Source organism: Eutrigla gurnardus, assembly GCF_963514095.1.
Source record: "Eutrigla gurnardus genome assembly, chromosome: 19".
Taxonomy (NCBI): domain Eukaryota; kingdom Metazoa; phylum Chordata; class Actinopteri; order Perciformes; family Triglidae; genus Eutrigla; species Eutrigla gurnardus.
This window is the reverse complement of record NC_139930.1, coordinates 18,279,497-18,294,723: the sequence shown is the minus strand read 5'-3', so window position 1 is coordinate 18,294,723 and position 15,227 is coordinate 18,279,497. Positions and strand designations below refer to the sequence as shown.

General features: G+C 41.5%; 3 protein-coding genes and 1 long non-coding RNA gene across 4 annotated transcripts; 2 read left to right on the top strand and 2 right to left on the bottom strand.

Annotated features, from left to right (window-relative positions):
• Positions 1-2,366: 2,366 nt before the first annotated feature.
• LOC311029924 (torsin-1A-like) lies at positions 2,367-4,999 on the top strand. Its single transcript, XM_084035342.1, has 5 exons — positions 2,367-2,627; positions 3,098-3,363; positions 3,451-3,626; positions 3,747-3,874; positions 3,959-4,999. Exons 1-5 carry the CDS (start codon positions 2,432-2,434, stop codon positions 4,201-4,203), a joined length of 1,011 nt encoding a protein of 336 aa, XP_083891468.1. The 5' UTR covers positions 2,367-2,431; the 3' UTR covers positions 4,204-4,999.
• On the bottom strand, positions 4,235-14,492 carry LOC311029925. Its single transcript, XR_014598930.1, has 2 exons — positions 14,024-14,492; positions 4,235-4,681 (listed from the first exon to the last, which is right to left on the bottom strand). It is a non-coding gene; the product is annotated as an uncharacterized lncRNA (long non-coding RNA).
• On the bottom strand, positions 7,439-11,353 carry LOC311029822 (zinc finger MYM-type protein 1-like). The gene is made up of 2 exons (XM_084035208.1): positions 8,674-11,353; positions 7,439-8,428 (listed from the first exon to the last, which is right to left on the bottom strand). The coding sequence occupies exon 1, from the start codon at positions 11,066-11,068 to the stop codon at positions 9,509-9,511; it is 1,560 nt and encodes a 519-aa protein (XP_083891334.1). The 5' UTR covers positions 11,069-11,353; the 3' UTR covers positions 7,439-8,428; positions 8,674-9,508.
• LOC311029923 (torsin-1A-like) lies at positions 11,682-14,110 on the top strand. Its single transcript, XM_084035341.1, has 5 exons — positions 11,682-11,964; positions 12,438-12,700; positions 12,788-12,963; positions 13,084-13,211; positions 13,296-14,110. The coding sequence occupies exons 1-5, from the start codon at positions 11,766-11,768 to the stop codon at positions 13,538-13,540; spliced, it is 1,011 nt and encodes a 336-aa protein (XP_083891467.1). The 5' UTR covers positions 11,682-11,765; the 3' UTR covers positions 13,541-14,110.
• Positions 14,493-15,227: the final 735 nt, after the last annotated feature.

Here is a 15,227-nt window from a genome sequence, read left to right as displayed (position 1 = left end):
AAATGTAAATAGTAATCAAATATTTGTTTAATAATCAAATAGTTTGCTTAACACTACTGTACAAAGTGCAACACTAGGCCCAATGCTAAAATAAAGAAGAGGTGAAGTGGAATAATTCTGTGTACATTATGAAGATTTGAAAGAAACCGCAACATATTGCTGTGAAAGAAGGATGTGTTTCCCAGAGTCGCTCTTATAGCCTAAGAAGATCTTTCACTAAGAAGGAAACGTAAGATCGAGCTGACCCACTCTTAACAGCCTTCTTAGCGACGAAATGCTCAGTGATCAAGCCGCGTCAGGGAAATTTATATTCTCCACTTTTCGAAATAATAAACAAACAATGCTCAATGTTGTAATGCGCTCAAAAAACAAAAAAAAACGTTTCATTGAATTACACGTTTAAGTTTTCCACACACATCTGCATATATGAGTTTATAGTACTACACATAAAAACACATCAACAACCCTGCGGCATTTCAAGATATCAAGGAAACAGATGTAATTGAACTCAGCTGAACCTCATCCAGAGAGGCTCCACCTGCTACTCTATATAAAGGCGTTGCCAAAGTCCGGGCGTGTGAGAAACCATGGCTGCAATACAGCACATTCTCGCTGCGAACCAACAGCGTCGCCGTGCGCGAAGCCAGACAGTTTATATAAATGCTTACGTGCGTCAGCACTTCTCCCCACTGGACGTGCTGTCAGACTGGGCTGTCCAGACAAAGTACCGGCTGCCCCGTGCGGAGATCCAACGGCTGATCACTCTGGTGTCTCCACACATCCAGAGAGCAACCCGCTGCAACTTTGCCCTCAGCCCTGAGGTGCAGCTCCTGGCTGCGCTGCGTTTTTACGCAGTGGGGAGCTTCCTGGAGGTGGTGGGGGACGGCACCGGCCTCAGCAAGGCATCGGTGTCACGGAGTGTGGCAGCTGTGACACCGATTCTCCTCGTCCACTAACACGCCCATCTCCTCCGCGGTGAACGCCGGTGCCCGCTTGGTTCGCTTGCTGCTGCTTTCTTCCATTCTCACATGTGTGTGCCTATATCCACGGGGGTATATATGCGCTAATGGGCTTGATTACTACTTGGATACACCTGTTGGCACACACACACACACACACACCCACCCGCACCCAATACATGTGTAGCCTAATTGCACCTGTGTCGGGGGGACCACGGGGCGCTGTGTGTGACGTATGCGCTGATAAAGAGGTGGGTGATCGATTAGCCTGGCATCGATTGATTCAGTTTCAGCACCACCGCGGTGGACAGCTCCCACTAAGAGCTTCTTAAGAAGCTTCTTTGGCTTGATCTTAAGGTTGTCCTAAGAAGGCAGTTAAGAACGCGTCTGGGAAACACCCGTATCTTAGCGCTCCTTCTTAGCCCAACTCTTCTTAAGAGCCTTCTTAAGTCCTTAAGAACGATCGAATCTGGGAAACGCGGCCCTTGAAAGTTGCCTATATCGCTGTCTCTGCTGCTGTTAGTTTAGCATGTGCTGAATCCACCCTCTCCTCTGATTGGCTGTGGGGGAAAAAGCCCCTCTACTCTGATTGGCTGTGGGATCAGTCGCTCTCAGATCAGCACCCTTTGCACCATAGACTGAATGCACAGATCGTTTTGCTCCACATATCTCAGTGGAGGTGGGATTTGTGATTTGTAGGTGTACTTGCGCAGTTGTACTTCTCGATTTGTGTTTGTGTTTTAAAAGAACACAAATATTTTCGTGGGAAATTATTTTACATACATTGAACATTTATTGCACGAGTTCACATTCAAATTTGCACACATTCAAATTTTGTCCACAACTTCACATTGTCTGATACAGGTACACAAATATGTTTTGCACCAAATATACTATAACAATAGGAGCAAAAATGTGAGCGTGTCAGTTTTTTAATCGGTGACTTGTAAAATAGGATTTGTGCACCTGTAATTAAGAATTTGTGAATGTGTAAGTGTTGTGTTGTATTTGTGGAGAGAGAAAAAATCTACAAGTACACAACTCATAGAGTCTGTGACTTCAAATGTACTGATACACATACACAATCACTGTCACAACTACAAATTCCACTGTTACAGGTGCTCAAACCTTTTGCACCAATAATACCTTCATAGTAAACTAGCTAACATCAGCGAACGGTTTTAACGTTAGTTCGCATTTATTTGCATCTTGCGTTAGCTAAACAAGTAAGTAAAAGCTAATACACTTTTTTTAGATTGCCAGTTGTCAAACATTTCGCATGTTTGTGATTGAACAGAGCTCGTCGTGTTTGTTTGTTGCGTGTTTGTGACGTACAAAGAAGTCAGTCTGGTTAGTCCAGATTGATTGTTTCTTTTAGCATAGTTCATTCGTCCCATGATAGCTGTACGGTCGCTTCCACCCACAGCAACAACACCGACTGTAGGGATTTAAAGTGGTGGTGGTTTTCCACGATGAACGCTGCTCGCTTCCATCTGTTGCTGCTCGTGTTTTCGTCCGCCGGTTTGCCGGTAAACACGCTGGAGCCGTTCACAACGGCGGCGGTTGTGGGTGTCGGTGCGGCTGTGGGGGGGGCGGCTTACAAATATTATAAGGCTTGGAAATCATATGAAAAACGTGATTCGACATGGATCGCCTTCAACCAAACAGGTGAGCATTTTCATCAGCATGTAAAGTAGTTTGTATAGAGTTTGTTTAAAAGGGACCCGTTAATGGGACAAACCCTTGTAACGATACTTACTGAGAAACGAAAGTGATGGTGCTATGGTTTCGGTTTTTTCACCTTGATTATTTCACTTTGCTGTTATGAGGACAAAAGTTTGACTTTTTTTTCCTTTATAAATGGAGCAAAAATGACTACAAATGCGCAAAAATAATTTGATAGATTACAATGATAGCCTATAAAAATGAATCTGCTCATATGTTGACCTCTAAATATGTGCAACCGTCTATGCCAACATATAGGTCTAAAATATTTGTCGAGACTATCAAGCACTGTATTTTCATCACTCACACGATGCAGAACAACCAGTGCTGTCCGTCTGAGAATAACTCATTATCAGTTAGGGAAAGTGTTTGCAGCCATTAACCCCGTTGACTCTGTGCTCTGGACTCTCCAGGTCTCGAGACTGACCTGAAAAACAAATTGTTCGGACAGCACATTGCGTCACGCATCATCCTTAGAGCTGTGAATGGATTCATGACCAACGACAACCCCAAGAAGCCCCTGGTGCTCTCTCTGCATGGATGGACCGGCAGCGGCAAGAACTTCATTACTCAGCTGATCGCTGAAAACATTTACAAAGAGGGACTGGGCAGCAACTTTGTTCATTTATTTACGTCTCCACTTCACTTCCCACATTCAAGTAAATTTGAAACCTACAAGGTATGATGATGAATCCAGGTCAGATAGAATCCAGTTACTTTCAATGAAAACACACATGAATTTTATGTTTGGACTGTTCCTCTTCAGTCTGAGTTACAGCAGTGGATCAAAGGCAACGTCACCAACTGTGGACGCTCCATGTTCATCTTTGATGAGATGTACGATATGCATCCCGGCTTGATTGACAGCATCACGCCGTACCTGGACTTCCACGACAACCTGGATGGAGTCTCTTATCGGAAAGCCATCTTCATCTTCCTCAGGTGAGAAGCTGAAATAATTCGGACCTGTCAATCATTTTCCAGAATACAGCGCTACAATCATTCTCTGCCCCAATCGGAGGCCAATTCTAATTTGTTCCCCATTTCTAATATCCCTCCTAGCAATGCTGGAGGGGATAGCATCAGGCAGGTGGCTTTAGATTCCTGGAAAGCAGGAAAAGATCGAGAAGCGATCGAGCTAAAAGATCTGGAAACAGAGCTCTCTGTAGCGATGTTCAACAATAAGAACAGTCAGTATTAAAATATATTAATGCTTTATTTTGTTGAATACTAAAAACGTGATCCTTGTCTTACTGAAGTCTCGTTTCTTATAGGTGGCTTGTGGCAATCAAGTTTGATCAACAAGAACTTGGTGGACATTTTCGTCCCGTTTCTGCCTCTGGAGTACCGCCACGTGGTCCAGTGTGTCATGTCGGAGATGAAAGCCAGAGGACTTAAGGCCGACCCGAAAGTGGCAGACCTTGTGGCCAGAGATGTCGTCTATTTCCCCAAATCAGAGAGACTGTTCTCTGTCACAGGCTGCAAGACCATAGGGAGCAGGTTGAACTTCTACATATAATATCGGTATCTGATGTGCACTTTTTTTAAAGAAAATATCACTTGATGATGAAGGAGAACTGCACCTTTTGAATGAAAATTAAGGCTGGAATGCTATCCTTTCTAAGTCATGGTTGCCACTTTATATCACTCCACAGTTAGCATTTCGGAGGTGGTCTTGTTTCCTGTCTGTGTCCTTATGTTATGTTGCTGTTTTTGCATTTGCTTTTTCAAATGTGTGCTTGATATATATTGATTAATGGAAAACCTGCCTAAATTATTTTTTATTTTGCACATCGGAGTTCATCAGCAGTTGATATTGGCCTTGGTGATCATATTGACAGTTACATCAGCAAGATATTTTTGCACTTTCATAGTTAAATTGGTTAGTTTTCTATGTAAGATTTTGTTGTGTTTATATCAGTAATTTACTGTAATTGATAATGATGAGTCCATAGTGAAATATTTCCAAGATGTAATATTTGCCTTACATTTCTGATCTTATTTACACCGTGACTGGACTCTATGGCAGCATTTGGACACTTTATGAATTCAGGACCAAAATTTTATATAAATGGTGGTTGATTTTATGGTGATTATCCAATTACTTTGATTTAAAATTCAGCTAAAAGTTCTTTTTAAGCCACTCTGCTCTTTATTTTGTTTTTAATGAGGGGGAAGTCATACATTATATTGTGATGGAAGGAAATGTTGTGTTGGTTTCTGAAGAATCTGACTGGAAAGTCAACACTAGCACACTTCTTTGCTGTACACACCACACAAACAATTCCAAAAATAAAACGTGAAGGGACCATGAACTTCCTCAGGTGAAAATCTGTAATCATTCCAGTTTGACCTGTCAGTCCAGGGAACGAAAGTGAATAACATGTCTATTTGTAGGTGCACAATAATATCACTGTCGGGAAGTGTAGTTGTGAAACTGGAGTTTAATCCATTTAAATACCCTTTGAACTCAAATATTCTCACTCACTAAATGCGATCGGTGACCAACATTTGGCAGGTTAAAAAAACTTGGACTGAAATGTAAATAGTAATCAAATATTTGTTTAATAATCAAATAGTTTGCTTAACACTACTGTACAAAGTGCAACACTAGGCCCAATGCTAAAATAAAGAAGAGGTGAAGTGGAATAATTCTGTGTACATTATGAAGATTTGAAAGAAACCGCAACATATTGCTGTGAAAGAAGGATGTGTTTCCCAGAGTCGCTCTTATAGCCTAAGAAGATCTTTCACTAAGAAGGAAACGTAAGATCGAGCTGACCCACTCTTAACAGCCTTCTTAGCGACGAAATGCTCAGTGATCAAGCCGCGTCAGGGAAATTTATATTCTCCACTTTTCGAAATAATAAACAAACAATGCTCAATGTTGTAATGCGCTCAAAAAACTAAAAAAAACGTTTCATTGAATTACACGTTTAAGTTTTCCACACACATCTGCATATATGAGTTTATAGTACTACACATAAAAACACATCAACAACCCTGCGGCATTTCAAGATATCAAGGAAACAGATGTAATTGAACTCAGCTGAACCTCATCCAGAGAGGCTCCACCTGCTACTCTATATAAAGGCGTTGCCAAAGTCCGGGCGTGTGAGAAACCATGGCTGCAATACAGCACATTCTCGCTGCGAACCAACAGCGTCGCCGTGCGCGAAGCCAGACAGTTTATATAAATGCTTACGTGCGTCAGCACTTCTCCCCACTGGACGTGCTGTCAGACTGGGCTGTCCAGACAAAGTACCGGCTGCCCCGTGCGGAGATCCAACGGCTGATCACTCTGGTGTCTCCACACATCCAGAGAGCAACCCGCTGCAACTTCAGCCCTGAGGTGCAGCTCCTGGCTGCGCTGCGTTTTTACGCAGTGGGGAGCTTCCTGGAGGTGGTGGGGGACGGCACCGGCCTCAGCAAGGCATCGGTGTCACGGAGTGTGGCAGCTGTGACACCGATTCTCCTCGTCCACTAACACGCCCATCTCCTCCGCGGTGAACGCCGGTGCCCGCTTGGTTCGCTTGCTGCTGCTTTCTTCCATTCTCACATGTGTGTGCCTATATCCACGGGGGTATATATGCGCTAATGGGCTTGATTACTACTTGGATACACCTGTTGGCACACACACACACACACACACCCACCCGCACCCAATACATGTGTAGCCTAATTGCACCTGTGTCGGGGGGACCACGGGGCGCTGTGTGTGACGTATGCGCTGATAAAGAGGTGGGTGATCGATTAGCCTGGCATCTCCTCTGATTGGCTGTGGGGGAAAAAGCCCCTCTACTCTGATTGGCTGTGGGATCAGTCGCTCTCAGATCAGCACCCGCCTTTTGCACCATAGACTGAATGCACAGATCGTTTTGCTCCACATATCTCAGTGGAGGTGGGATTTGTGATTTGTAGGTGTACTTGCGCAGTTGTACTTCTCGATTTGTGTTTGTGTTTTAAAAGAACACAAATATTTTCGTGGGAAATTATTTTACATACATTGAACATTTATTACACAAGTTCACATTCAGATTTGCACACATTCAAATTTTGTCCACAACTTCACATTGTCTGATACAGGTACACAAATATGTTTTCCACCAAATATAGCCTACTATAACAATAGGAGCAAAAATGTGAGCGTGTCAGTTTTTTAATCTGTGACTTGTAAAATAGGATTTGTGCACCTGTAATTAAGAATTTGTGAATGTGTAAGTGTTGTGTTGTATTTGTGGAGAGAAAAAAAATCTACAAGTACACAACTCATAGAGTCTGTGACTTCAAATGTACTGATACACATACACAATCACTGTCACAACTACAAATTCCACTGTTACAGGTGCTCAAACCTTTTGCACCAATAATACCTTCATAGTAAACTAGCTAATATCAGCGAACGGTTTTAACGTTAGTTCGCATTTATTTGCATCTTGCGTTAGCTAAACAAGTAAGTAAATGCTAATGCTAATAGCAGTGGCGGCTGGTGAAAATTTTTTTTGGTGGGGCTGGTGTGCCAACAGATTTCCCTGCCTAATCTAGCATAAGCATTCAAATGAACAGTCGGAAAATGACTACAGTTCCACAATAATAATTTAATTTCACAGTTTCACAGAAAAAGTAACAACTTACAGCTATATTAGACTTTATACTATCAAATACTATACAATACAATCAAGGGATAAATTCACAACAAGGGTATGATTTCAGCTGAATCTATACAAATCAACAGTGTGTGAGTGAATGAGTGAGTGAGTGTGGGTTGAATTATTGTATGGAGAGAATGAAACAAAACATTTCCTATTAAGATGTGACATATACAAAGAATTGAGAACCAAGTTCAAAAATTAAACATAAACTGATGAAATTAATACCCTCTCTAATCAAGAAAAAATGCAACATTTACTTGGAGAAAACAGCATCAGTGCCATAGAAGCAGCAACATTTGTCATTGCATGTCACAGCCTGAGAGAAACAACAAAGCAGTCTCCACAACTATATTACTATTACATATAATACTATAATATTATTACATATTGCCCATTGAATGTAAAATAAACTTAAAAGACACTCTGTTCCTCTGTGTGTCTCTCTCTCTCTTTCTCGTCCTCTGTGTCTCTGTTTCTCTCTCTCTTCCTCTGTGTGTCTCTGTGGTTCTCTGTTCCTCTGTGTCTCTGTTTCTCTGTGTGTGTGTGTTTGTCTCTCTCTCGGTTTTATTTGTACAAGAATTTTGCTCGTCTTTCTTTTTGAGAGGCAAATTTTTTAATGACCCTACTGTTGAAATCAGGAATGTCTTTTGTCATTTTCTTCTCGATGGAGAGCATAGCCAGAGCGTTGAGCCGATCTTGTGACATAGTGTTCCTAAGGAACGTTTTTATCCTCTTTAAGGTAGAGAAGCACCTTTCAGACTCTGCTGTTGTCATTGGTGTTGTGATGATGATGTTGAGAAGACTTACAGTTTCAGTGAATGTTTCTCCAAGGTTGTTTTCCATCAAAACCTGATAGAGAGCCAGTGCACCTTTGCAACTCCGGAACTCCTCATTCTCGTAGATCAGGGACAGTTCTGTTTTAAGTCTGGCCTTGTCCAATGAGGGATAGGCTTCCACCGTGGTTTCCAGCGCTGAATCTGGGAACTTTCTGCTGTGTTGTTGGAACAAGTCTCCTTGCAAGAGAGTGGCGCTGATGAGGTGCTTGGTGAAAGAAAACCTCTCCTTGGCATGGCTCATGATGGTGTCACATACCTATGCGATAATATACAAATTTAAAAAAGGGAAAGAATTAGGTCTTCACATGTCTCACTACAATCAATGTTCTGAATAGCTAGCCTATATTGTGTAATAAACCAAAATGGTTAACTGTAATTATTCATAGATATCATATGGCAATATACATTTGAGTCTGGACAACTATATCAAGTGGCGAGCATCTTCATTAGATTTTATTTGATGATGTCTCTGTTCCTCTGTGTGTGTAGGCAAGTGCTTACCTCCAGTGCCAAATGGTGCTGCGTGTCTTGTCCCAATGTTCTCCGTTTCTTTGTGGGTGGCTCCTGAACAGGTCCCCTGTACTCCTCATCCTCAACCAGATTAGGAACAGCCTCCCTGATCCAATACATAAGTTTTATGAGTCAGTTGTGAAAACTGTTTAGGGATGTAATAACCAAACCCAAGGTTGTAATAATTACTGGCAATTATAGTTCATCTAAACTTCACAGATAAATTAATTATTTGAATAAGATGACATACACTACTCACAAAAAGTTAGGGATGTTTGGCTTTTGGATTAAATTTCAGAATGCATGTAAAATGCACTATAACCTTTACAGGTGAACTTAAGTAAACCTTCTCTAAACTTTTGAATGCACATGTCCAATGTTCAATGTTTCTGTTCTTATTGAATAACATGCTGTTCTGTAACAAGGTGATTAACCAAAATCACAACACCTGTCTGATTTAGTGGTTCAGTTGTCATTGAACCTCTAAATGTTCTGGTTCAATGACAATTTGTATTCAAACAGTCCTCTTCATCTTGATGTTCAAATTTTGACATCATCACTTTAAAATTGATCAAGTTATTGAGACATTGAGATTTTTTGTTGTGGTATAGCCACCACTGTTGTTAGCTCTTGTTTGAGATAAAGAAATTACCATTACATCCTTCTACTTAAATGCCCTGCTTTCATGGTAGAATATCATGAACATAGAAGAACAATAGAAAAGAATAGCATGAACTTTTTATAAGGATATTCTTGTCTATGTGAGTAGTGTATAAGCATTTAAGGCTACACATAATTTATGCAGAGAATTAACAATTAGGCTAGGCTACATAATAATGCATTTAACATACCTGATAGCCTGCATGCGGTTAAAGAATGTCTGGGTGATTCCTGCGATGTAGACAGCATCGATGTTTCTCTTCTGGAGCTGATTATACAGCATGTCTACATGTGGCATGATCTTATGGAACAAGGCTAGGAAAAAACAGAAAGCTTCATCTTCCAGCATTCTCACATAGCCTCCAGCCTCTCTCTTCGTAGGGCCACCAAACTCTTCACTGTTCCGGATGGTCTGAAAACACTTCACCAGATCATTCTTGTGCTCATAGACTGTGTTGACTGCACGACTGTTGAAGTTCAAACGTGTTGACGATGCACTTGGAAGTCGGTGTGCCACCATCTCATCTAGCACTGCAGTTCTCTTGCTCGATTTTGAGAAAAAAGAAGCAAATCCCCCCATATCAGCAAAAAAGTGACTGATCTGAGGGATGTGGGAGGTTGCCTGCTGCATTACCAGGTTTAACTGATGGGCATAACAGTGAATGTAGTGAGCGTTTGCATAGATGTCCTGTACCTTTCGCTGCACTCCTCCAGTGGCACCCCTCATTACCGCTGCCCCATCATATGCCTGGGCGATCAACTTTTTTTCTTGTCCCTCGGGAAGGATGCTGTGCAGTCTCTCTAATAAGGCACCGGCTATTGAATCCGCACAGCTGTTGGGTAGCTTGATGAATTCATAGAAGCGCTCCTGTATATTGTTGCGTCCATCCATGTATCTCAGTACGAGGACTAGCTGACAGTGTGTGGAGATGTCAGTAGTCTCATCAGCTTGGATCGATAAAAACCCCGCTGTCTTCACTTCATCTAAGATCTGTTCTCTCAGAACTGCCAGCATACAGTCCAGGAGCTCGTTCTGAACTGTCTTCGAGGTGCCTTTAAATACGGTCGCATGTTCAAGGTGCTCCCTCAGGTCCCGATCAATGGATGCCATTAAGTCGACTAAACCTCTGAATATTCCGGCGTTGTGTGAGGAATCCCTTTCATCATGTCCCCGCATTGCCAATTCAAAAGCACCACAAAATTTCACACAATTGATGATCTTAGATAAAATATTGCGGTTTTTATCTACCTCTTCATTGTGCCTTCTTACAGCAATGCGGTGCCCGTCATCTAGCTGCGTTGCTATGCTAATCTTTCCGAACACAGCTAGCTTAACGCAGTTTTCCATGTGAACTTTGGATCTCTCTTGCTTCTTGATCCGTTCGGAAAGGTGCTTTAAATCAGTTAGTCCAGTCTTTGTCCAAGTCGAATCACATTTGTCGCTTCTGAAGAGGATACAGGGGAAACAGAAAAGTGCGTTGGTTGCTCCACAACCTGCCAGCCACGCCTTACGGTCGAACCAGCTCCGACAAAAACTCCGTTTGTACAACTTATCTTTCTCCTTGGTTTGCTGGGAAATGTTGATTTCAGGCTTGTCGGGTCCCAGCTCCTTAACCATAAGTTTTTCCTCCGTCGTCCGTCTCGCAAAAGGGTACATTAATAATGATTTCACCGAATTTGGTGAACGCTGCTGCTCTTGAACTCCAGTTGTTACCTCCGCCATCATCTCTTCCTCGTCGTCGTATTTTTTTCCCTCCGGACCGAGTCTGGGAGTCGCACTACGAAAAAAACGTTCGCTGGCTCCTCACGTAGCTCTAGCAATCCTAAACGTTCACGCATTTTACGTAGCAGTTGGGGCTACATTTCCAGCGCCCCACAGGCGTTAAATTTTGCGGCGTTGATAGGCCAATTATTCATCATTTTCACCTAGCAACCATAACCGGATTGGCTATTTAGCTGCAAGTCAGGGGCGCTTTGCCGAGCGCCCCATGAGAGAATGATACACTGTTTGTCAGTGGAAATTCACTGTTTAATGAGTGTCAGTTAGTGGAAATGTTGTTTAAATGATTTAAATTGCATGTAGGCACACCCACACACACACTATTAAGTAAAACTGACATTGATTAAAAAAACAAAACGCAAAAAATATCCCCTCTACAGCTGGTGGGGCGGAGCCCCAGCGCCCCCTATGGGCCACTTTTTTTAGATTGCCAGTTGTCAAACATTTCGCATGTTTGTGATTGAACAGAGCTCGTCGTGTTTGTTTGTTGCGTGTTTGTGACGTACAAAGAAGTCAGTCTGGTTAGTCCAGATTGATTGTTTTTTTTAGCATAGTTCATTCGTCCCATGATAGCTGCACCGTCGCTTCCACCCACAGCAACAACACCGACTGTAGGGATTTAAAGTGTGGTGGGTTTTCCACGATGGACGCTGCTCGCTTCCATCTGTTGCTGCTCGTGTTTTCGTCCGCCGGTTTGCCGGTAAACACGCTGGAGCCGATCACAACGGCGGCGGCGGTTGTGGGTGTCGGTGCGGCTGTGGGGGGGGCGGCATACAAATATTATAAGGCTTGGAAATCTTATGAAAAATGTGATTCGACATGGATAGCCTTCAACCAAACAGGTGAGCATTTTCATCAGCGTGTAAAGTAGTTTGTATAGAGTTTGTTTAAGAGCGACCCGTTAATGGGACAAACCCTTGTAACGATACTTACTGAGAAACGAAAGTGATGGTGCTATGGTTTCGGTTTTTTCACCTTGATTATTTCACTTTGCTGTTATGAGGACAAAAGTTTGACTTTTTTTTCCTTTATAAATGGAGCAAAAATGACTACAAATGCGCAAAAATAATTTGATAGATTACAATGATAGCCTATAAAAATGAATCTGCTCATATGTTGACCTCTAAATATGTGCAACCGTCTATGCCAACATATAGGTCTAAAAAAAAAAGATATTTGTCGAGACTATCAAGCACTGTATTTTCATCACTCACACGATGCAGAAAGTGCTGTCCGTCTGAGAATAACTCATTATCCATAAGGGAAAGTGTTTGCAGCCATTAACCCCGTTGACTCTGTGCTCTGGACTCTCCAGGTCTCGAGGCTGACCTGAAAAACAAATTGTTCGGACAGCACATTGCGTCACGCGTTGTCCTGAAAGCTGTGACTGGATCCATGCGCGACAACCTGAAGAAGCCCCTGGTGCTCTCTCTGCACGGATGGCCCGGCAGCGGGAAGAACTTCATTACTCAGCTGATCGCTGAAAACATTTACAAAGAGGGACTGGGCAGCAACTTTGTCCATTTATTTACGTCTCCACTTCACTTCCCACATTCGAGTCAATTTGAAACCTACAAGGTATGATGATGAATCCAGGTCAGATAGAATCCAGTTACTTTCAATGAAAACATGCAGACATTTTATGTTTGGACTGTTCCTCTTCAGTCTGAGTTACAGCAGTGGATCAAAGGCAACGTCACCAACTGTGCACGCTCCATGTTCATCTTTGATGAGATGGACAAGATGCCTCCCGGCTTGATTGACAGCATCACGCCGTACCTGGACTACTACGACAACCTGGATGGAGTCTCTTATCGGAAAGCCATCTTCATCTTCCTCAGGTGAGAAGCTGAAATAATTCGGACCTGTCAATCATTTTCCAGAATACAGCGCTACAATCATTCTCTGCCCCAATCGGAGGCCAATTCTAATTCGTTCCCCATTTCTAATATCCCTCCTAGCAATGCTGGAGGGGATAGCATCATACAGGTGGCTTTAGATTCCTGGAAAGCAGGAAAAGATCGAGAAGCGATCGAGCTAAAAGATCTGGAAACGGAGCTCTCTGTAGCGGTGTTCAACAATAAGAACAGTCAGTATTAAAATATATTAATGCTTTATTTTGTTGAATACTAAAAACGTGATCCTTGTCTTACTGAAGTCTCGTTTCTTATAGGTGGCTTGTGGCATTCAAGTTTGATCGACAATAACTTGGTGGACATTTTCGTCCCGGTTCTGCCTCTGGAGTACCGCCACGTGGTCCAGTGTGTCATGTCGGAGATGAAAGCCAGAGGACTTGAGCCCGACCCAAAAGTGGCAGCCGATGTGGCCAGAAATGTCGTCTATTTCCCCAAATCAGAGAGACTGTTCTCTGTCACAGGCTGCAAGACCATAGGGAGCAAGTTGGACTACTACACATAATGTCGGTATCTGATGTGCACTTTTTTAAAAGAAAATATCACTTGATGATGAAGGAGAACTGCACCTTTTGAATGAGAATTAAGACTGGAATGCTATCCTTTCTAAGTCATGGTTGCCACTTTATATCACTGCACAGCTCGGAGGTGGTCTTGTTTCCTGTCTGTTTCCTCCTGTTATGTTGCTGTTTTTGCATTTGCTTTTTCAAATGTGTGCTTGATATATATTGATCAATGGAAAACCTGCCTAAATTATTTTTTTATTTTGCACATCGGAGTTCATCAGCAGTTGATATTGGCCTCGGTGATCATATTGACAGTTACATCAGCAAGATATTTTTGCACTTTCATAGTTAAATTGGTGAGTTTTCTATGTAAGATTTTGTTGTGTATATATCAGTAATTTACTGTAATTGATAATGATGAGTCCATAGTGAAATATTTCCAAGATGTAATATTTGCCTTACAGTTCTGATCTTATTTACACCGTGACTGGACTCTATGGCAGCATTTGGACACTGTTTATGAATTCAGGACCAACATTTTATATAATTAATAATTATTTTATATGTTTTTAAATGCAAACACTTCAGAATTCTAAATTCTGGTGGTGATGTTTAATCAGAGTGGTTGATTATCCAATAACTTTGATTTAAAATTCAGCTAAAAAGTTCTTTTTAAGCCACGCTGCTCTTTATTTTGTTTTTAATGAGGGGGAAGTCATATATTATATTGTGATGGAAGGAAATGTTGTGTTGGTTTCTGAAGAATCTGACTGGAAAGTCGACACTAGCACACTTCTTTGCTGTACACACCACACAAACAATTCACAAAATAAAACGTGAAGGGACCATGAACTTCCTCAGGTGAAAATCTGTAATCATTCCAGTTTGACCTGTCAGTCCAGGGAACGAAAGTGAATAACATGTCTATTTGTAGGTGCACAATAATATCACTGTCGGGAAGTGTAGTTGTGAAACTGGAGTTTAATCCATTTAAATACCCTTTGAACTAAAATATTCTCACTCACTAAATGCGATCGGTGACCAACATTTGGCAGGTTAAAAAACTTGGACTGAAATAGCTGTGTAAATAACACTACTGCTTAACACTACTGTACAAAGTGCAACACTAGGCCCAATGCTAAAATAAAGAAGAGGTAAAGTGGAATAATTCTGTGTACATTATGAAGATTTGAAAGAAACCGCAACATATTGCTGATAAAGAGCAAAAAAGTTGAAACCAGTGTAGTTGCTGTTCGGCAAGGATACATTCAGTACAACAGTGCTATGATCAAAGCGCTATAGGTAAGAACATAGTCGTGCATTATTTATATATATATATCATATGTAAGGGAAAATTCAGAGTCGATATATTGAAAAATAAATGTACATATATCTATCATAAATCTTGAGGATGCATTTGACAAAATGAGCAGTTCACATCAATGTCCCTTTTTTATATCTCTCTGTAAACTTCGCTAATTTTTTTATTTATTTATTTGTTCATTTTTTTTTAAATAACAAACTTTATTTAATAATTTATTTTACAGCAGACCAGACATGTACTCAACATAAAACTGACTTGACAATACATTTAGAAAAAAATAAAAAATAAATAAATCTGGGGATAGAACTTCGCTTATCCTCAGGTGAACGTTTGTTTTCTGACGTCATCGCGCGTGTGCATGA